We start from the raw sequence: 23,580 nt of genomic DNA, 5'->3' as shown, positions 1-23,580 counted from the left end.
ATTTTTAGAAATGAAAATGTTTATATCAACTGATTGAAGCTAACTATGCTGTTTGTAATATATGAACATGAAAACCACATTTTAGACTTTTGTGGTTTAATGTTTCAAAAACTCTATACCAGCAAAATCATGAAAATGTTATTAGCTCTGAAGATCATTACAAGAGCGGGCTCTAGAATTCCCAACACTTGTTATCTTACTTTGTGTGTGTGCTCAGTTGCTCAGTCATGTCTGACTCTTTGGGACCCCATGGGCTGTAGCCCGCCAGGCTCTCTGTCCATTAAATTTCCCAGGCAAGAATACTGGAGTGGGTTGTCCTTTCCTACTCCAGACCATCTTCCCGACCCAGAGATTGAACCCTTATCTCCTGCATCTCTGCATTGCAGGTAGATTCTTAACCACTGAGTTACCAAGGAATATATACCCTTACTTTGTATTTGTCTTTATGATAAAATAACATATTCTATGTTTCAAAGGTGATACACATTAAAGACAGAAAAATTCAAGAATGCATGTATGCAAAAAGGAGTTAAACACCACATTTTACCCCATTATCTCTAAATTCAACTATAGTTATTCTAAATATTCTATTACACTTCTTGCCAATATTTTTTTATAAAAACACATTCAGTGTTTAAAGCATAGTGTGTTTATGTGCATGTGTGTTTATACTAGATGTCAAATGTTTTTAATCACTTGTCATGTTATAATCATTATGTACCCAATTGGATTCTAATTCCTCTTTCTTTGAATTATTGTGTGTTAGATATGCATATTGTAAATGGTCATGTATTTCATCACTTTTTGGTATATTTATCTTTTGGTAGATAAGCAAAAGTAAGAAATATCTACTTACATCTTGTTACTATCATATGTATGACATAGGTTGCTGTTTACATGTTTGGAAATGATATTATTTTGAAGATACCAACAAGGATTCTTCTCCTTTTTCTTCTGAAAGAATCTCAGAAAACCTCAGAAGTTATGGAGAAATCTTTGAGAAAGTTAGGAAACTGATCAATAGAAGAGGCACTAAAGTGATTGCATTAATTTACTCAGGTATTTTATCAACAGGACACAAAGCACTTGGTTTGCCAAGTTTAATGAGGTGCTTTAAAGAAGTGATTCATTAGTCTTCCTGATTATAATTTCATCATCCCCATAACATCTGATTTATGAATCAAAATGATTTAAACAATACTTGATAAAATAAACTGAGAATTGGATTAATAATGAAAAACTCTCAATACATGTACATACAACCGCATTTAACCAGTGTTTTGTTCACAATGAGGATACACCACTTTTCCTTCCTGACAAGCTGTTCGAAATGTATGATCTGGTGTCACTGGATGATATCCACTTTTACATATAAATTCAATACGATCCTGTGTTTTAGAGTAAAGTTTTTTTGAAGTTGTCCATTTTAACTGTATGTTATATTTTTCCATCATTTCTTCTGAAATTTCACAGGCCTCTGAAGATAAAAATATAAACATAAAACATTATATAGTGAGCAAATATTTTCCACAGAATTTCAAGCTTTCAAGTAGAATCTTCTACTCTAGTCCAAAAATTCCTTCTCAAAACCTTTTCCAGACCAACTTATTGAAAATCTATTATGCAGGTTTCATCATTTTAAATGTAAGAATGAGGTACTATATTTAATGGAATAATTAAAAATGTTATAATCATAGACTTACAATGTCAATTACCTTATGAAAGATTTCATTAAGGAACCTCTTGTTGCTATTGTTCCTGACCAGAAAATTTTCATACTTTATTTCCACACACAGTAATATTTGGTAATCAAGCATGCAACAGAATGGTTTGTTAATCCATGAAAGCTCTGTTATAAACAGCTAAGCCTCATGCTCAGTACAAGGATTTTCCCAGGATCCACGAGAAGACTGAAGCATTTGCCTAAGCACTTTGGTGGTTCAGACCACTCTCCATTCTGACACACACTGTTTCTGTTTCCCTGAAGTTCATAGTAGGCCTGGCACTGATACTCCACAATTGACCTCAGAGGATATAGAGGTGTGAGGAGTGAGGTAATGTCCCCATTGTCTGTTGGTAGAGGAGGCCCACACTTTCCTTGAGAGTCTAAAAAATATGTTATTTGATTTATTGAAAAACTACCACGCCCCACAGTTTAAAATAAAGGGAAAAAAATGTAGCCTACTATGTAATATCAAGCCTTGTGACTTCTGATGACAGAAATCATTTATTGAAGAAAATCCAATCACTTAACAGGAAAGGCACATTTTTATGCTTTACTTTTGCCCCACTTGAAAGCACACATAATACATTCACAAATATGTCTTCTGTGCAGGGTTCTGGTATTAAAATATGTTTTCTTAGTGAATATAGGCAGATGGATACTGAAGAGAAATAAAACATTTCTTTCATCCTTATGTGCAACATACTGCAGTGTCTTGAATCTCTAGTCATTTTAATTGATTTTCAAATTTGTTACAAAAGAAACATTAGCTCTGTCGACTCCTTAAATAAAATTCAAATAATTACAGATTTGAATAGTGGACTTCCTTTCTTGGACAAGCTGAGATGCTTATTACATCTGTGAAGTATTCCTTCTGCTAATTAAAAATCTTGACATATTGTAAAAACCAACACAGGAGATTGTGAAAGATGTAGAGAAGATGTCAATCTGATTAGACCTTGGGATTCAAGAAATTGCACTGCAGACAGTGTCTTGGGTTTTAATTTGCTTTCTGTGTATCTAGGTCAAGTCACTGACACGACAACCTAGAAATGATAATAAGTTCAAGCAAAAAAAAAAAAAAAAAATCTCAAGAAATACTTGATCTTTTTCATCAGAGACCCAGGAAAGTGGTGTGTGTATGCCTGCTAAGTCACTTCAGTCGTATCCAGCTCTGTGATCCCGTGGACTGTAGCCCGCCAGGCTCCTCTGTCCTCGGGATTCTCCAGGGAAGAGTACTGGAGTGGGTTGCCACTCCTTCCTCCAGGGGATCTTCCTCCAGGGATCAATCCTACATCTATCTCCTGCAGCTCCTACACTGTAGGCGGATTCTTTACTGCTGAGACATTGGGGAAGCCCAGAAAGGGAGCAGGCTAGCAAGACAAAGGATTTTTATAATACTTACTTACTCTAGAAATACACCATAATGGAAACCTAAGACTAACTCTTTCCCTGCCTTGATCAGTAGGGGCCAAGTGAGGAGCCCAGACTTCCACTCACATGGTTGGGAAGCAAGATCCCTCTGCCCTTTCTCCATGAGTCAGTGGAGGCCAGGTGGGAACCTTGGGCTTGCACCCTGCACGGCAGTAATGGAGGCCTGATAAAGATTCCAATAAAATCTAGGGTCTCAAAAAACATAACATCCCAAAAGCCTAGAATGCAAATCATTCATAATACCAAGGGCCTCAAAGAAAGCCTCAAAAGAAAAAAAAAATCCACAGAAGACAACACTGAGATGACATAGATACTGAAATAATTGGTAAATGCTTTTTCTTAATGGAATTGAATTTATAGAACTAAAAAAATAGACTAATATAATTTTAAAAATACATCAGATAGGCTCAATAATACACTGCAGATGACAGAAGTATAAATAAGCTTAACTACAGACTAACTTTGAATAGAGACTGAAAAAAAAAAATGGACAGAGCTTCAGGCACCCATAGGAAGATAGTAAAAGACTGGAGGCCCCAAAGGTAAAAAGAAAGGGGATTGAGATGAAAAAATAACTAAAATGACAGAATATTTCCCAAATAGGGCACAAGGCACAAATCTATATATTAAAACATCTGAAGAATTCCAAACAGTATAAACCCATAGAAATTAATGTCAAGATACATCAAAACTAAATTGCTGGAAACCAAAGGAAAAAACCTCAAAAGCAGCTAGATAGATATTATGCAATACTTATATGGAAAAAGGATCCAAACATCAGTAGGGTTCTCATCCATGACAATAGAGCCAGGAAAAATTGACATCATTTTTCCAATCCTGGAAGAAAAATATTATCAACCCCAAATTCTATATCCAGTGATACCATCCTATAGGATTAAAGGGAGGAAGAAAGACATTCCCAGACAAAGGGAAACAGAATTTGTCCCAGCAGACCTACTTAAAGGATTGCTAAGGGAATTCTTAAGATAGAAAGAAAAATAGAAAAGGGATTGAGACTTTAGGAAGGAAGGAAAAATAATAGAATTGATTTTTTTAAATTCAGGGGTAAATATAATAAGACTGTCTTTCCCCTAATGATTTTATTAGATCATGGTCATGCAAAATTATGTCATTTGATATGGTGCTCAGTGTATGTTGAGGGAATACTTAGAATTTATGTTAAGAATGTGGGGAGGATAAATAAATCTAAAGGGAAGTAAGGTTTCCCCTTTTCACCTGAGGTGATAGAATGTCAGCAACAGTAGGGAGTGATAAACTACCTATGTGTACCTTAATACCTAGAGCAACTACTAAGAAAGCCCTGCAGACAAAGCATATACTTGAAAGCAATGCAGATGTATCACAGCTAAATTATTTTATAGTGCTCAAAACCCCACAGTGAAGAAAAGCAAATGGAGATGAGAAACAGAGAAAACACACACAAAATGAATAATAAAATGGCAGACACTGCCCCTAAGAGGAGTTACTTTAAATGTAAATGGTCTGAATACTTCAGTCTAAAGACTGAGATGGGAGGTGAACACAAAACCTGTATGTGCTGAGCTGTGTGCTGTTTTATTTATTTATTTTTTAAATTTATTTTTATTTATTTATGTATTTATTTTTTGTATGCTGTTTTAAACATGAAAACATATGCAAGTAGAATTTGCTAAAAACTCACACCAGGCAAAAATTAACTTGATAAACTAGAAGAAGACTCTTGAGAGTCCCTTGGACAGCAAGGAGATTAAACCAGTCAATCTTAAGGAAAATCAACCCTGAATATTCATTGGAAGGACTGATGCTGAAGCTAAAGCTCCCATACTTTGGCCACCTGATGGGAAGAGCTGACTCACTGGAAAGGACTGTAAGGCTGGGAAAGATTGAGGACAGGAGGAGAAGGGAGGCGACAGAAGATAAGATGGTTGGATGACATCACCGACTCAACAGAGATGAGTTTGAGCAAACTCTGGGAGATAGTGAAGGACGGAATCCTGGTGTACTGCAGTCCATGGGGTCGCAAAGAGTCGGACATGACTTAGGGACTGAACAACAACAATTTCTTGTTTAGATTCCCTTCCTTTCTGAACTCTAAACACTGAAGCATCCCAAGACCAAGTTTCAGACACTTATTTTTTTTTTTTTATGTGTACAGTAATTCCCTGAATGAGTTCAACTCATTCATACCTTTAAATATCACCCATATGTGAAGATGCCCAAAAGACACCACATTCTGTTACTAGGACCCAGTTGCCTATTCCATGTCTCAAAGTGAAATTCCTTGGGCTGTCAAATGTACTGATGGTATCTTTAATACATTTATTCTTCAAGAAATAACTGTCTTAATATTTAAGACAGGAAATGTTCCATGATTCCAACCATTCAAATCTGGTCAACAATTTCATAAAATATATATGTGAGATATTTATTAATTCCACAAAAGAACTGGATGTTAAGCACCATCATTTTCTTTTCATCAAAAACTTATTCCCTAAGAACTTCTTCAATATCTATTTATATCAGCATGTTTTATTCCTAATACTTTCTCTTAAATCGAGGAGCGGGTAGACAAGATACTCTACCTTTGCACTGAGGTGGTTTTGTCCAAGTTCCATTTAAACATGTCACATCTACGTCCCCTAAAATGTGATAAGTCCCGATGCATTCATAACGTACTCTCTCACCATTTAGATACCTAGGTCTGTCATTTCGTATAACTGCATTTTCCACTCTGGGTGGATTCACACAGGAAACATCTGAAAAAAAGAAAAAAAGTATTTCTAATATAATGATCCTAATGAACAATAAGCCAATGAGTGAATGTCAAATATATTCCATGGTTGCTTAAATTCAATAGGTAATCTGTCATGAAAAACTGCTAAATTCAATAAGTTTACATATAAGATTAAGGAAAAGGAGATAAAGCAATATTTTTCAGTGCAAATTAAGCTTTTTTACCTTAAATCTCTGCCCCAGCCTTCACTAGCAGGTTAATAGATGATTTCAGGCCAGTGAAAATGAGAGCTTTTCTGGACAACTCTTTCTGAGTTTAGTAAAATCAGTATTATAAATTATAAAAATTCACAATGAATTTATAAACCATAAGAAAGTCATAATAATAAGATCATATTGATTTGATTTAAATCATCAGGATTTGGTTTACAGTCATTCTGTTTATTAACTGTAACTTAAGACACCTAGAAAAATAAACACAGTAGATACTTCTTTAGAAACTTGATCAAGAATTAGCACGCTTTGAAGAATACCATTGTTGAAGAAGATGATTAATTAAAAGATCCAAACATATCTGGGAAACAAAACTGTTCTTTGATGATATTTTTTGGAAAATGCTTAAGAACACCATAGTGAGTGATGGGTCATCCCTCAGTGAGATTCAGGGGATGTAAGATATGAAAGGCTGTAGCCTTTACTCCTAAACTGAAATGTGCACAGAATCCCTTGGGATTCCTTAAAACCGTGCCAGAGTTGCCGCCCCAGAGGTTTTGATTCAACAGGTCTGAGTGAGCCTGTGACTCTGCTTGCATATCTAAGAGTTTTCCAGAACATGCTGAGATTGCTGTGCCAGGGATGTGCTTTTAGAATTATTGGGTTACAACGCTAAACGCTGAGAACACAATCCCATCTCTTTTTATGTTGAGACAAACTTTTTTGACCTGTATGCGGGTCAAGGAGCAACAGTTGAAACTTGACATGGAACAATTGTCTGGTTCAAAATTGGGAAGGGTGTACGACAAGGCTGTATATCATCACCCTGCTTGTTTAACTTTTATGCAGAGTACATCATGTGAAATGCTAGGCTGGCTGAATCACAAGCTGGAATCAAGATTTATGGGAATAATATCAACAACCTCAGATATGCAGATGATACCACTCTAATGGCTGAGAGTAAAGAGGAAATAAAGAGTCGAGAGTGAAACAGAAGAGTGAAAAAGCTGGCTTGAAACTCAGTGTTCAAAAAACTAAGATTGTGGCATCCAGTGCCATCCCTTCATGGCAAATAGAAGGGGAAAAAGTGGAAGAAGTGACTGATTTTATTTCCTTGGGCTCCAAAATCAATGTGGATGGTGAGTGCAGCCATGAAATTAACAGACGCTTGCTCCTTGGGAGGAAAGCTGTATCAAACCTAGACAGCGTATTAAAAAGTAGAGACATCACTTGGCCTACAGAGGGCAGTATAGTCAAAGCTATGTTTTTTCCAGTAGTCATGTATGGATGGGTGAGCTACATCATAAAGAAGGCCAAGTGCTGAAGAATTGATGGTTTCAAGCTGTGGTGCTGTTGAGAGTCCCTTGGACTGCAAGGAGATCAAACCAGTCAGCTGTAAAGGAAATCAGCCCTGAATATTCATTGGAAGGACTGATGCTGAAGCTGAACCTCTAATACTTTGGCCACCTGATGCCAAGGGCCAACTCACTGGAAAAGACCCTGATGCTGGGAAAGAGTATTGAAGGCAGGAGAAGGAGGTGACAGAGAATGAGATGGACTCAATGGACGTGAGTCTGAGCAAACTCTGGGAGATAGTGAGGGACAGGGAAGCCTGGTGTGCTGTAGTCCATGGAGTTGCAAAGAGTCAGACACGACTTATCGACTGAACAACAATAAGAACAACAAATAATCTATGATCATTTAATGATGGTGAATATTATATTACTTAAGATACTTTAATAATAAAATTTAAGAATTTTACCAAAGTACCTTTGCACACTGGCCTTCCTATCCATTTGCTCTTAACACACTGTATAGTGTTGGATCCATTCAGCTGATAATATGGTCGACATTTAAAAGCCACTTGTTCTCCTGATCTATATGATTTCTTCATCTGGCCTATGAATACAGCATCATCAAAGCTGGGCAAGTTAAAACAATCTGTGCCTGAAAAAAAGGAATATATATTAGTTTAGTCCATCTTTAAAAATACATAGTGGCCAATGATTATATTCCAGAAAAATAGATAGGTACATGTCAAACCAGTGAATATTGTACAAATTTCTCTTATAACTTAAAACAAACATCAGACATCTTGACCTTGTCACATGGAGTGTCTCTATATTCATCAGAAGTACAACATGGGAATGGTGATATTCAAAGAGATAGGGCTGCATGTGATGCTTGAGAGCATACTTTTCACATTTAAATTCTTTTTCTCCATTGCAGGCCACCTACGTTATAAATGTGTTTCTGTTTCTTCTATTGAAACCTGTTACCTTGAATTATGTCACACGTCTTAGAAATTATATATTATAAAGAAATGATTGATAAATTAACAGTAAATTGTGTAGTGATAAGACTGATGAGCAGAGGTCAACTGTGATACAGTCGTGTGGAACAAAGACCAGAAATCTGAGAATGTTTATCAGAGGATGTTCAAACTGCACCCAAGTTGATGTGAAAATGAGATAATTTAGCTCCTGTTTTCAAACTTTTGTTATTACTAGGATTGTTAATTCTCTACTAGAATTTAGAACTTTGACAAGATGCCTTGTAAAGTTCTAGAATTACTGCTTAATTTCATATTTGTACCATTTATGCTCTTAATTAAAGATATTTGTCAGCATTAGAATAAAATGAAATGCACTATACTTATGCATTTTGGTGTACGGGACCATTTTCCTCCTAAACATCTTATAGATGCAAATCCATAAATCCTAAATCCTTTGTTACAGGTGTATGTGACTTTTTCTCCGTATTGATAACTGTCTTTCTTGTGACGTACAACACCATTCTGAATTGAAGGTGGAAGTCCACAGGGAAGTCCTAGGAATAAATGAAAGAAAGATTTTATGTTTCACTAACTCTGAAATTTAACTTATGTACTGCCTGTCATATTTGATATTTTAACTGAAAGTAATAAATGATTTTACAGGAGCTTTCATGATATCACAGAGAAGTGCACACATGTGTCCTAATATCACCATTCTGATGTGTGTCCAGCTGCCCACATAAGCGAGAACTTGAAGCCAAAAGTACCAATATATGAAAGAGACTGTCTGTGCTCTCTAACCAATCATGAGTAATTAAAGGAAAGCACACTGAGATTTCATCATCTTAGAAGAAGTGCTATATATTGTAAGATATTAGAAGCGACATTGTAGGAAGGACAAAGGACATTTTTTGGGAAAAACTCGGTGACAATGGAAACACTGCAACTTCTATGAATAGTCGGACTCTGAATACGTTTACTGATATGAATAGGAAGGTTTAATTTTGTTGTACATCCAGCGTCAACACACAAAAAAATTGCCAAAATTAAAAGTGATTCCATATGGAACCAATGCAATTAAGAAAAAGAATGATTTGAACATGCAAAAGTTAATTAAATGCATTAATATAAAAATTATATATAAGTGCCATAATGTATACAAAATGTGATATACTGAGTAAAGGAGTCGGTCTCATGACTTTGTTGCCAATTCATTAGTTTAAAAAAGTGAAATTAACACACATTGAAGAATAACACAGTTGAAGGAAGAAGATGACCAAAAGATCCAAAGAGAAAATCTGACAAAATAACAGAAAAATAAATGTATAATTTACAAAACTACTCTTTAATGATATTTTGGGCAAATGCTTAAGGACACCGCAGTGAGTGATATGTATAATTCCTCAGTGAGATTGAGGGGATGTAAGGTACAGAGGCAGTAGCCATGGCTCCTAGGCTGAAATGTGCACAAAATCCCTTGGGAATCATTAGGACAGTGTCAGGATTGCAGCCCCAGAGTTTTCCTTTGAACAGTTTTTTACATTTTCAACATTTTCAGTGCTCTCTGAAAACAATTTTAAATGAACTGGCATTTACATGTACTGGCATTACAGTGGAAATTAAGAATATATTCTACATTTTGTGAAAAGAGATATGCCTAGAGCTAATTTTGTTAAAACATTAGCATGAAAGCGTTGTTAATGACTTTGAAAAATACTCAACTGAACATATTTAAAATATAGGAGTTGATGAGGTTTGAATTCGCAAAATCATCCATCACCCTATGCAAGATTATGAAAATAACCGTTGTTTCCCAAAGTTCCTTCAAATTACAAACAAGACTCCCCCAAACATGTTCAAGTCAAACTCTAGCTTTTCTGTGACATATTTTCTATTCACATTTTCATGAGCATATTCACATGACCTCATAAGCAATATTCAGGGCCTTTCACACTGTGGTACTCAGAACATAGAAAACAATTCATTTTATTTCCCCCTTAGGTGAACATGTTAATTTTTTCATTAAGATATTATTTATAGGTATCTCACCTTACAGGCTATTTCTTTCTACCAGGAGAGTCAATCAAAAATGAAAGTAGATAAAATTACATTTAGGAGGAAGGCTGAGTGCTTGAATCAATTTCATCTTACCCTGCCCTTAAGCAGTGGAAAACCACAAGGTGAGAAGGACATTGATTAGTAACAGCATGCTAGATTTTCTTGATGGTACAGTCACACAAATATTCCAGTTGCACCGTTTGAGGTTTAAAATCTGCCTCATTTGCAGTTCCCAAATGTGACTCCGAAATTAAGTGTATTACAGTGAAGCTGGTTAATGTGTCATTTAGTAAATATCAAAGTTCAATGTTTTACACTATCCCTAAATGTTTTCTGTTGGTAGTTTCATGGTAAGTTATTTTTTTCATCACCTGACAAGTATATCCATAGCTTTATGTTGGATCAGGTATGAACTGTCTCCAGAAGTAATATAAAATACTAATTTTCAATAAAACATCTCAAGATAGTAGGTGAAGTTCTTTCTGCCTGTTGAATCATCTGTATTTTCATGGGCTATGGAAACTGATAAATTTTTAAAAATTACAGTAGATCCTAATATGTACTACACAGGTTATGGGGTATTAAACGTGGCGATAGTGTTAAAGAATCCACCTGCCAGTGCCAGAGACGTGGGTTTGATCCCTGGATTGGGAAGATCCCTTGAAGAAAGGCATGGCAGCCCACCCCAGTATTCCTGCCTCAAGAATCCCATGGACTGAGGGCTACAGTCCACGGAGTCGCAAAGAGTCAGACACAACTGAAGTGACCGATCACGCACAGTGTAATGATTTGACTTATATATATAGAGAGAGAGATAGATGATATGTTTACAACAGTAAGTTTAGTGAATATCCATCATTTCATTATTTGACATCCATTACTGTATAATTATTATGTTCTTCTGTTTGTGTTATAGTCCTTGATTTTTGTGTTCCTTATAGTCTCATGTTTGTGTTGCGTTTATAGCAGCAATCTCTTCCTCTAGTCCTTACAGATTTGTCTTGGGATGAGAAGTTCAGTCTGTCACCGATAGGATTTTGAGGCTTTCCCAGACCTCTTTAAGGATACACCTGGCCACAGATCTCAGTTCCTCTTGGGAGAGATTTTTGAAGCTTGTATGCTTCTTTCAACCCAGCAAAGCCAGTCTCTGTGCGGACAGCTTCCTGGCTGCTTCCCTGGGGCAGCGCTGAATACTGCTTCTCTGCTTTCTCACAGTCCCACGGGGGCAGACTGGCTTCTGGATGTCTCTCAGATCAAAGGCTTGGATCGCCACCGTGAGGACCTACGCGGGGAGCGGGCCCTGGGGCAGGGGCGTGTGGACATGATGCTGCGCCCATGGTGAGCAGGACCCACCAGCAAGGTGTCTGCAACGCCTAGAGGGCGGGCTTCCTGCTAGTGTCCCCAGCATGGTCAGGAGGATCCACGTCCCTCAGGGAGTTCTAGCTCTGGACGCTGTACAGCGGGCCTCTCCCCACCCCTCAGCCATGCAGGTGACCCCAGTGTCCTGGACAAGGGGAGAGAGAAGGGCGCCTTCTCATCAGTGCTGGACGCTGAGGAAGCCACCCTTGGCCAGATGCTCTTACTCCCCCCAGGTAACCTCCTGTGCTGAGGGGTCTCTCCTGGCACTAAGCTGTCCCACTTTAGGGGACGGTGACGCACATGAAGTGAGGCTGTTCCTCTCACCCTCTGTGATGCGCCAGGTCCTGAATATTTGCTGTAATTTCTCTGCTAGACTCCTTGCCTCCCACAAAGATACTGTCATTCATGGGTGACGGTCAAAAGTCTGTGTCTGTATCGGGAGAGACAGTAAAACTCCTATTCTGCCATCTTTCTAACTTCACTCTGTCATTACAGATTTCTTCTTTGTGGTTGTTTACATTTTCTTGACTAATGTCCATCAATAGGCACATTTATTTTGTTATACACTTATCTAGGAATCTGTACACTCACACACGGTTGTTAAAGAATAAAATTAAATAGGTCCTTTGACAAAATAAGGGGCTGATCTAAACATTTTGCAGTGGATGATACAGCTGAGTCTTAGAAACTTATGAACACACTGGGGCCTCAGCCCAATTTACTCACCGACGCGGACGCATATTGGGGGAGGGTACCAGCCCTTCTCCGTGCAAGTCATTGTGTTCTGATTATTGTGAAGACTATAGCCATCATGGCAGCGGACTCTTACAGTTTTACCTTGTAAATACTTTTCTTGGGAATTTGTGTAATATCCATTTTCCAAATAATTGAAAGAACATTGTCCTAAGGATCATAAAAACAATAGAATAGAAAAATAACATTTGGTAAAAGAGCACAGTAAAAATTAACTTTATAGTATTTACCTGACAATGCATTAGTATTCTAAAATAACATGTAACTTAATAAAAATGAAAGTTACTACCACATTTGTTTAAAAGGAAAAAAAAATGAATACTCCATGTCATTTATTTTTAGTTTTTATAATTAAAATATGTATAGATGATGTAGATATTCTTGTAAGGTCTCTGTTCTCCTGTGATTTCCATGAAAGGAAGACCTATTTGGATCTTTTTACTCAGAGAACTTGTCCCTCAGCCTTCCTGTTGTATATAAGACCTAATTGTACTCACTTACTAGTGGGTACTAGTGTCTCTTCACACTTTGAAAGATTTATATACATAAAGAGGTTTACTTACTGAGACAGGGCACTTCTGGAGACCATCCTTTCAAGGTGCAAGTCATGTAGTCCCAGGAACTTTGTGAAGGAGTCACAAAATACCGTTTACAGCGGTAGGAAAACTGTTGGCCCACACTTGCTGGAAAGTATCCTTTAAATGCATAATATAACCTTCCATGTTTTATTACTGGAAAATCACAAGATTTCACTTGAAATGGAAAAAAAGTACAAATATTATTTTATCTTAATAATCAAATTAAAATGGTTTCATCTATTAATTAAATTCTCTTACTAGCATAATTACACTCATTGCACTAGGGTTTCTAGGACAAGAAAATTTATAAAAACTTCAGATGACTAATATACGTAAGGAGATCCACGCTAATGTAGCTGCTATTCCATGGTCTGGGTTCTCCTTGCCTGCCTCTGGGAGGTCCAGCATTTCCAGTTTCCTGGGATTACAAAGAACGAAGTAGCAGTTATGAATGGCTGTGCCAGCACTTCTCACAGGTCACTTCCCAGCTACATGTGGAGTGAGCAACTCCCAGTTTCTTCATGGAAGAGTCACACCACACATCTAGACCCTCATCTTCTTCAGCTGCTGCCCGAGGAATTGGCTTCTAGCGAACTCGTCCCTGAGAGCTGATGAAGCCGAGCTTGCTCGGTGCCTGGGGACTCCAGAGAGCTGCATCATGGGTTTGGAGAGCACAAGGTTTGAAGGAGCGCGCATGCATTTGCACAGCTCCTCTTCCTGGCTCAGTGCAGAGTGGATGAAATGATAACCTCCAGTTCCCAGGTTTACCAACTATTCTGGCTTCTGGCTCACCTCTCTTAGGACACTAATGGGAGTTGGCATACTCCAGACCCCTGAAAGGTGCTAAAAACAAAGACAGTGGTTTGGATGAGCATAGAGGTTAGAGAGACACCCAGAATCTCTGGCTAGGCTGATTCATGAAAGGGTTCTACTTCTGAGGCAGGTCTGTGAAGACTAGGAAAAGTGGACGTTTAATATAATGCACAGATATCAACACAGAAAGTCAAGAAAAATGATAAAATGAGAAATATGTTCAAATCAGAAGAATAAGACATCCATTATTTTTGCTTCTAACCCAACAACAGAAATTAGACATCCATCCACAGAGAAACCTGCCTTGGATGGAGGTGTCTGACTCAACACCCTATGCCAAGGGACCCAGAAGGGGTCTCGCCCACACATGCATGACGTAAAGGCAGACAGACCTCTGTCCCGACTGTGGTGTCTGCAGTGGCTCATGAACCAGCTTTTACCCTCTCAGCCACAGTCCAAGAGCCCCTGTAAACACTATCTTAGAAAATCAAGCATGGAGCTAAGTCCTTATGTGAAAGTCCAGTTTTTCACAGGAGAAGCTCTGTCTACCTCACTCACACACCTTCCCACCTTATAGCCAGCTCCCTGTGGGTTCAGCTGCCATTGGAGGTAAGAGCAAGCTTTGACAGATCACCAGTGAGTATGCACAGAAATCTGGCTCAAATCTGTCGGACAGGAGGAGAACACAAGTTTAAGGTGAAGTGCTACTTTTGGGGAAACAAAAGATAGGCTGTCAGACCTTTTCTTGTGTATTGTAGGATATAGACAAGGTGTAGAAACACAGAAATTTTGGGAAAAGAGGGATAATAAGTGTCAGAAGGTGCCCCATAGAAGATCTGAGATAGTTTGAGAGTCATTAGAAAGGCTGACTATGCTTTATTGACTATGCCAAAGCCTTTGACTGTGTGGATCACAACAAACTGTGGCAAATTCTTAAAGAGGTGGGAATACCAGACCACCTGACCTACCTCCTGAGAAATCTGTATGCAGGTCAGGAAGCAATAGTTAGAACTGGACATGAAACAATGGACTGGTTCCAAATAGGGAAAGGAGTACGTCAAGGCTGTATATTGTCACCCTGCTTATTTAACTATATGCAGAGTACATCATGAGAAACACTGGGCTGGATGAAGCACAAGCTGGAATCAAGATTGCCGGGAGAAATATCAATAACCTCAGATATGCAGATGACACCACCCTTATGGCAGAAAATGAAGAAGAACTAAAGAGCCTCTCAATGAAAGTGAAAGAGGAGAGTGAAAAAGTTGGCTTAAAGCTCAACATTCAGAAAACTGAGATCATGGTGTCTGGTTCCATCACTTCATGGCCAATAGATGAGGAACCAATGGAAACAGTGATAGATTTTATTTTGGGGGGCTCCAACATCACTGCAGATAGTGACTGCAGTCATGAAATTAAAAGACACTTGTTCCTTGGAAGAAAAGTTATGACCAACCTAGACAGCATATTAAAAAACAGAGACATTACTTTGCCAACAAAGGTCCATCTAGTCAAAGCTATGATTTTTCCAGTAGTCATGTATGGATGTGAGAGTTTGACTCTAAAGAAAGCTGAGCGCTGAAGAATTGATGCTTTTGAACTGTGGTGTTGGAGAAGACTCTTGAGAGTCCCTTGGACTGCAAAGATATCCAACCAGTCCATCCTAAAGGAGATCAGTCCTGGGTGTTTGTTGGAAGGATTGATGCTGAAGCTGAAACTCCAATACTTTGGCCACCTGATGCGAAGAGCTGGCTCATTTGAAAAGACCCTGATACTGGGAAAGATTGAGGGCAGGAGGAGAAGGGGACGACAGAGGATGAGATGGTTGGATGGCATCACTGACTCGATGGACATAAGTTGGAGTAAACTCCGGGAGTTGGTGTTGGACAGGGAGGCCTGGCATGCTGCAGCTCATGGGGTTGCAAAGAGTCGGACATGACTGAGTGACTAAACTGAACTGAACTAAACTGAAGTGACTTAGCATGCATGCACGCACATATCCACCCAAAGACTGGAGATCTGTGATTTACCCAATGAATATTTCAAAACAGCTATTTTAAAAAAAACTCCATGTGCTACAAGAAAATAGAGTAAGACAGTCAAACAAAAGCAGGAAAACAATAAATGAACAAAATGAGCAGTTTAATAAAAATAAATAAATCATATAAAAACCCCAGAAATTGTGGTACTGAAGGATCCAAGGATGAAATGAAAAAGCTTTAGAGAGCATCAACTACAGAATGAAGCAAGCAGAAGAAGAATCTGAGAGATAGATGACATATTGAAGTTATCCAGTCAGAGGAGAATAAAAAGAAAATAAAACAACAACAATAAAAAAAAAAAAGAATGAAAAAAGTCTATATGATCTAGGGAGCAGCAGCAACAGAACTAACTTGTGAACTATTGAGTTTTCAGAAAGAGAAAAGGGGAGATGAAGGTGAAAGCTAATTTAAAGAAGTAATGACTGAGAACTTCCCAAATCAGGGGTGTGATTTGGATATCGAAGTTCATGAAGTTTATATGTGACTAAACAAAATCAACATTAAAATGCATCTACAATACATACTATAATGAAGCTTCAAAAATTAAAGAAAAACAGAGAAGTCTTAAAGGCAGCATGAAGAAAAAAACAAAAACATCAAAACAAAACAAAAAAGCTTGAAACTTACAAAGAAACACTCCTGTCTCTAAGCATATTTCCAAGCAGAATCATAACAAGCCAGGAGAAAGTGGGATGATATATTCCAAGTGCTGAAAGAGAAAACTGCCAACCAAGAATACTGTCATTCAGAAATGAATGGAAGATAAAGACTTCTCCAGACCAACAAATACTGAGGGAACTGAATACCTCTAGACCTGCCTTACTAGAAACCCTTAAAAGAGTTATTCAAGGTAAAATGAAAGCATGCCAATTAATATCATGAAAACACACAGTACACTGTGTAAATATAAGTGTACAGTTGCATGCAGGATACTCTAACACTGTAACATGTTGTAATGTTAGAATTTTTTTCCCCTTCACTGTGGTTTCTATATTGGGAATAAACTACTAATTTAATCTCATTCCTTTTGGTTACCATTCTAGTGTATGTTTCCAACACTGTTGGAGATTTGGAATAATTATTCTTTACCCTTAGATTTTGCAGTTTTCAGCATATGTCACTAACAGGTGTGATTTCATGATGAGAATGCATCATGAACAACAAGATGATTAATCTATTTCTGTAATTTTGAGTTTCAATTAAGAAAAAGATATGACTTTCTATTTCTGTTGGATGAGGAAGTAGTTCTTATAAGAAGTCTACAATTGTGAAGCACTTATTTATTATGAAAAATAACTAATCACAAATATTCAGAACATTTATCTCTAAGGCTACTTTTAGAAAGAGTTCACTTGTTAATGAGAAGACTAGTTTTCAACTGGAATATCAGGCAAGGATTTGTCAAAGTTCCAAATTTCTCTTTCATGCTTGCCTATTCCTTCTCCTCCGCTATCTCTCTTACTTAGAAATATGCCTTTAATGTTTTCTCTGACTGATTAATAGACCGTCTCCCATATCCCTGAGAACCAGAGATAAACTGAGTAACACATCTGTCTGCCCTTCAGCAAGCAGTCTGGTAATGCAGCCATTCTTATAGGTGACCTGGGACCTACGGTGCTTTTAACTGTTACCCTTAGGACTGGACAGGAAGCTTTGTTGTGTTGTAAACATTGTGTATGAAGGAAATTGACAAATTGATTTAAATAATATGCAAAACCCAACATGCAACATATTCTGAAATCAATAATGCACATTAATGCATATTATAGTCACACCTAGTGTTTAATGAGATACCATAAAACTCATTAGAAGATATATTCACAAGAAAGAAAGAGGAGGACTGTATTAGTTAAAAAAAAAAAAAAGAAGAAAAGCATCATAATGAAGAACTTATAAATTTCAAGATAGAAGTGATTTAAATTTTTTTTTAAAAATTTAACAATTTCCAATGCTCTCTGAAAACAATTTTAAAGTTTTGGCATTGCAGCAGGAAAGAATATACTATGGATTTTGTTAAAAGAGATATGCCTGTTACCTGTAGCTAATTTTGTTAAAACATTGATTTGGCAGTGATGTTAATGACTTTTAGTAGCTTTACTAACATATAATTGAAATACAGTCAACTGAACATACTCAAAATTTAGTATTTGATGAAGTGTGAATCTGCAAAACTAACACCACATGTAAGATTGTGAAGATATACATTGTTCTCCAAATTTCTTGTATTACAAATAAGAATCCCCTACACATTTTTGAGTTATACTCTAAAGCTTTTCTGTGACATATTTTCTGTTCACATTTTCATGAGCATATTCACATGGAATATGAAGTGTGAATCTGCAAAACTAACACCACATGTAAGATTGTGAAGATATACATTGTTCTCCAAATTTCTTGTATTACAAATAAGAATCCCCTACACATTTTTGAGTTATACTCTAAAGCTTTTCTGTGACATATTTTCTGTTCACATTTTCATGAGCATATTCACATGGCCTCACAAATCAAGATTCAGTGGCTCTGCATACGGTGGTACTCAGAGGGTGTAGAAGATAATTTATCTTATTTCCCCCTCAGGTGAATATGTGATCATTTTTTCATTAAGGTATTCTTTATGGTTATCACATCCTGCAGACTACTTCTACCAGTTGATTCTATCAAAAATCACACATGAAAGTAGGAACGAAGTAGGAGGAAGGGTGAGTGTTCATACCTGTTTCAACTTACCTTGCCCATGAGCACAGGAGAACCACAAGGAGAGAGCGACATTGATTAGCAAAAACATGTTAGATTTTCTGATGATACATTCACACGAGTGCCCCAGTGGTAGTCTTGAAGGTTTGAAATCTATTTCCTTTACAGTTAGCAAACATGACTTCGAATTTAAGTGCCTTACAATGAAGCTAGTTAATTAGTGCCATTTAATAAATATCAAAGTTCAGTGTTTTACGATATCCATAAATGATTCCTGTTGGTAGTGTCACAATAAGCTATTGTGTTCAACACCTGTTATGTCTGTGTACAACTTTTTGTGGGACTAGGTGTGTACTGGCTTCAAAGTAACATAAAATATTAATTTTTATTAAAACACTTCTAGAGAATAGGTGAAGTTTCTCCCAGTCTTTGAATTATCTGTATTTTCACATGCCTGGGGAAGTGAGAAGATTTTTTTAAAGTTATATTAGGTCTTAATATGAAGTACACAAGTTATAGTGAATTATTTGTATTTATATGCTACTTATGTATAGGTATTTTGTGGTTATTATTTTTTCCAGCTCTTTTGACATACAGTTGACATGCAGCACTGCATAAGTTTCAAGTGTGCAAAGCATAATTAGTTTCTGTTTTGTTTTACATTTTTACTTATTTTAATTGAAGGATAATTACCTTACAATATTGTGATGGTGTTTGCCATGTATCAGTGTGAGTCGGCCGTAGGTAGACACGTGTCCCCTCCATCCTGAGCTCCCCTCCCACCTGCCTCCCCACGCTACCCCCCAGGTTGTCACAGAGCACTGGCTTTGGGTGCCCGGCTCTGTGCATCAAACTCGCACTGGTTACCTGTTTTACATACAGTAATGCATATATTTCAGTGCTCTTCTCTCAAGTCGTCCCACCCTCGCCTTCCCCCACTGAGTCCAGACATCTGTTCTTTACATCTGTGTCTCCTTTGCTGTCCTGTATGTAGGATCGTTGCTGCCATCTTTCTAGATTCCATAAACAGAGCATAACGATTTAATTTTTTTATATGTATCTAGAAATGATGACAAGTTTCGTGAATATCTGTCATCTCATAGGGGCTTCCCAGATAACTCAGGTGGTAAAGAATCCGCCTGCAATGCAGGAGACCCTGGTTCAATTCCTGGGGTGGGAAGATCCACTGGAGAAGGGATAGGTTACTCACACCAGTATTCTTGGGCTTCCCTTGTGGCTCAGCTGGTAAAGAATCCACCTGCAATGCGGGAGACCTGGGTTCAATCCCTGGGTTGGGAAGATTTCCTGGAGAAGGGAAAGGCTCCCCACTCCAGTGTTCTGGCCTGGAGAATTCCTGGACTATCTAGTCCATGGGGTCACAAAGAGTCGGACACGACTGAGTGACTGTCACTTTCAGACCATCTCATATAACTACAAAATTAAAGATAGAAAAGTATTTTTTTGTGTGAAGAGAACTCTTAGGTCTTACTATTCTACTAAATTTCATACATAAGATACAGCAATATTAACCATATTTACCACATCCTTGGTTCTAATTTATCTCACACCTGGAAGTTGTTACCTTTTGACTGCCTTCATCCAATTCCCCCATCCCCAGCCCTAACCTTGATAACCACATATCAGATCTCTTTTTCAATGTGCTTGTTGTTGTATGTACAATTGGCCAAGAACACTGTTACTTCCTGTTACCCAGTGTAGTGATTCCATGTTTATGTTCATTTCAAAATAATCACCACAATAAGTCTAATTATCATCTATTGACATTTTAAAAATTACATAATTGTTGATTATATTCTTTACATTGACTATTTCATGCTCCTGACTCATTTATTGTGTACTGGCAGTTTTTCCTCCTTAACTTCCCTCACCAGAGGACCGGGAGTGCATGTCCATAGAAAGACACATACAGAATGGTTCACGGCAGCTTTATTCATAAATGGCAAAAATACAGATTGTTCCCATGAACATTCGGAGACTGGACAAAGCATTTGTAGCATTTTCATACAATGGAGTAATATTCATTAATTTAGAAACCAAAATGAAGTACAGCTATTGACAGCAATTTCACAAAATCTCACAGCTCTCGTGCTAAACCAAAATATCGAACACACTCACTAGGTTAATCAATTTATTATTGATATAAATTTTAAAATGTGGAAAACCTGACCATAGGGTAGTTACCTGTGGAGATAAGGCATAGTACAGAATGGGAAGAGACAAAAGGAAATCTTATGTTGTGCTGGAAATTTGCTCTCTTTAGATCTAGGTAGTAGTTATATGGGTATATATATATGTGTGTGATTAAAAGACATCAATCAGAATACTTAAGGTTACTTTCAGTTTAAGTATTTAACTATTAATATGTTTGCTTTAGCTTTAAAAATACCATTTTTCTGAAGAATAAAGTTAAAAGTTACTGTTTTACTTCAAATGTTCATTTTTCATTGAACTCAAACTTTCACCCTAAAAAAATAATAATGTAATTATGGAATAGGGAGTGACTTCAAAAGGCATGAAGGAACATTTGGGATGATGAAAATATTCTACATCTTGATAATATGGTGGTTATATAACTATATGTATCTTATCTTTAAGATGCCTTCGCACAAACATCTGATAATTTCACCAAGCATCTGAGTACTACTGTCTAGCCAAGTTGACACAAAATTAACTACCACACAAAATATCCAAGTTCATCTTGGATATTTAGTTCAGAAGAGTCCCAACCCAACTATGAAAGATCCACCTGATTTCTTCTTGCTTCTTGTACTAAAATACATTCAATGCAATGAAAATTGAAGAATGAACTGTCAAAGAAAAAGGAACCAATGTGAGATGAATTGAAATGAATCAGCATATCCGCATACTATACTCACCAATCAAGCCCATGGTGAGGCTGAACAGTCCTTTGTTTACAAGGTTAGGCATGTGAATCAAGATCCAATCAGTTGTCTCAGCCTAAGCCAGAAGTAGAGATGCTGTTATCCAGGGAAGACGTGTAATGTACACACACGACTAAGAGCTGGCATGTATTAGTGCACAAGAGACTGACAAAGGTTTTGAGAAGGTTATTCTAGCAGAAATGCTTCCAGCTAGGACTGAAAGGAGCAGGCATCATACAGGTAAAGGAGGAATGTCTCCAAAGAGCGCCCTGCATGCGTAGGCAGGGCCAACAGGGCCTCCTTCCCCTGAGAAAATAGTCTCACCTCCCCTGGTGGTTCATAAAGCTGAGTCTGCCGGCATAGGGGCTGACATGGAGCATGACTTTCACAGAGGAGTGTTCTCTGTTCCCAGAATCTAATGAGATTTCTCTTGGTGGGTTTTGAATTTGTTTAAGACTTGTGACCCCTTTCTTATCTCTTCTGCATTTATGAATGGTAATTTCTATCCTATGTCTGTATTAACATTGTACTTTGGAAGCACATTACTTGTTTTCTGGTTCACAGGGTCACATGTGACTACAGATTTTGCCTAGGGATGGTCCAGAAACTAAGTCTCACTCATAACTTATTTAGAAGACATTTAAGTAAAATTGGGGCCTTCCAGTTGATGCCGTAAAAGTGAAAACTTTGGAGGACGTTGGGATTGGGTGAATCTATTTGACACATGGGAAAATAGGAATCTGAGGGATTGCAATGTGAACTCTTATGTGTCAAATAGGGTCCCTTTCGGCCAGGACCTAAAAGTGTTACCTTATTTGGAATTAGGGTGTCCACCAGATGTAATCAAGTTAAGATGATGTCATTATGGTGACCTCCAATCAAATGTGACTGACATCTTTGTAAGAAGAAGAAAATACAAATAAAGACAAAGACAATCGGGGAGATATTTTTGTGACCAGAGAGGCAGAGATTAGAATGATGCAGCTGCAAGCCAAAAAAACCAAAGATAGATGCCCACTCCTAGAAGCTACAGAGCAGGAAAGAAAATTCTACCAATTCTTAGGGAGAGCATGAAATAAAAAGAACGAATGGAAGCAAAAGGAAGCACATGCTATTGTTAGTCTTCGGGTGACCCCAATCCTGTTCATAAGTGCTCCATCCAAAATTCCTCATCTAATCCTTGTTGTTCAGTTACTCAGTCACGTCTGACTCTTTGCAAGCCCATGGACTGCAGTATGCCAGCTTTCCCTGTCCTTCATGATCTCCCAGAGTTTTCTTAAATTCCTGCCATTGAGTCGGTGATGTCATCCAACCATCTCATCTTCTGTCATCCCCTTCTTCTCCTGCCCTCAATATTTCCTAGCATCAGGGCCTTTTCCTTGAGTAGGCTATCCCATTAGGTGGCCACCGTATTGAAGCTTCAGCTTCAGCATCAGTCCTTGTAATGAATATTCAGGATGGATTTCGTTTGGGATTGAATGGTTTGATCTCCTTGCAGTCCAAGGAACTCTCAAGAGTCTTCTCCAGAATCTTTGTCCTTACCTTTTTCATGCATGTAAATTGCACCTTCAATAAAACTTAGTTGCTCAAGGACAGAGGCTCCATAGAGTTGAGGTCTCTTATGCTAATGATCCATGTAAATAATTTACCTTCCCAGGAGTCCTTTTCTGGGAGCAGAGGGGAAACTAATCGACTAGCATTTGGGAGAGCAATGGCCATACCTTTCCTAATTCTGAAATCTATCGGGCCACTAGAGGCTTCAGCAGCCACGGAAACAGTCAACCACGTAAACCTCAGCTATTGTCCTGAATTATGCCTAGATAATGCCAAAGACTGAGCAAGGGCCTAGGTGTCGGGACAGTCTGGAGGGCCCCATGTCCAAAGTAGAGTCCTGAGAGGTGTCTGCCCCACAGGGATCCACTGACTGTTTTCAGGTGGAGGCGCTTGATTCTTTTTATTTAGTCCAGCGTTCTGGAAAAGGGTCAACGATGACCGCGCCTGC

General features: G+C 37.9%; 1 protein-coding gene across 1 annotated transcript; it reads right to left on the bottom strand.

Annotated features, from left to right (window-relative positions):
* Positions 1-1,268: 1,268 nt before the first annotated feature.
* Positions 1,269-23,297, bottom strand: LOC136169422 (complement factor H-related protein 1-like). The gene is made up of 8 exons (XM_065937179.1): positions 23,228-23,297; positions 13,112-13,300; positions 12,522-12,698; positions 8,840-8,932; positions 7,874-8,050; positions 5,740-5,913; positions 1,924-2,106; positions 1,269-1,477 (listed from the first exon to the last, which is right to left on the bottom strand). The coding sequence occupies exons 1-8, from the start codon at positions 23,295-23,297 to the stop codon at positions 1,269-1,271; spliced, it is 1,272 nt and encodes a 423-aa protein (XP_065793251.1).
* Positions 23,298-23,580: the final 283 nt, after the last annotated feature.

This window comes from Muntiacus reevesi, chromosome 5 (assembly GCF_963930625.1).
Source record: "Muntiacus reevesi chromosome 5, mMunRee1.1, whole genome shotgun sequence".
Classification (NCBI taxonomy): domain Eukaryota; kingdom Metazoa; phylum Chordata; class Mammalia; order Artiodactyla; family Cervidae; genus Muntiacus; species Muntiacus reevesi.
The sequence above is the reverse complement of the archived record's forward strand: the minus strand, read 5'-3'. Positions and strand labels throughout refer to the sequence as shown.

Bases quoted from the DNA above. Each gene is read 5' to 3' on its own strand.
- LOC136169422 (XM_065937179.1), bottom strand. From the start codon at position 23,297: ATGGCCATTGCTCTCCCAAATGCTAGTCGATTAGTTTCCCCTCTGCTC. The intron at 12,699-13,111 runs GTAAGTAAACCT...TATGATCCTTAG, and splicing joins TCCAGAAGTGCCCTGTCTCA to GACAATGTTCTTTCAATTAT. The intron at 5,914-7,873 runs GTACTTTGGTAA...TCTTTTTTTCAG, and splicing joins AGGAAGGCCAGTGTGCAAAG to ATGTTTCCTGTGTGAATCCA.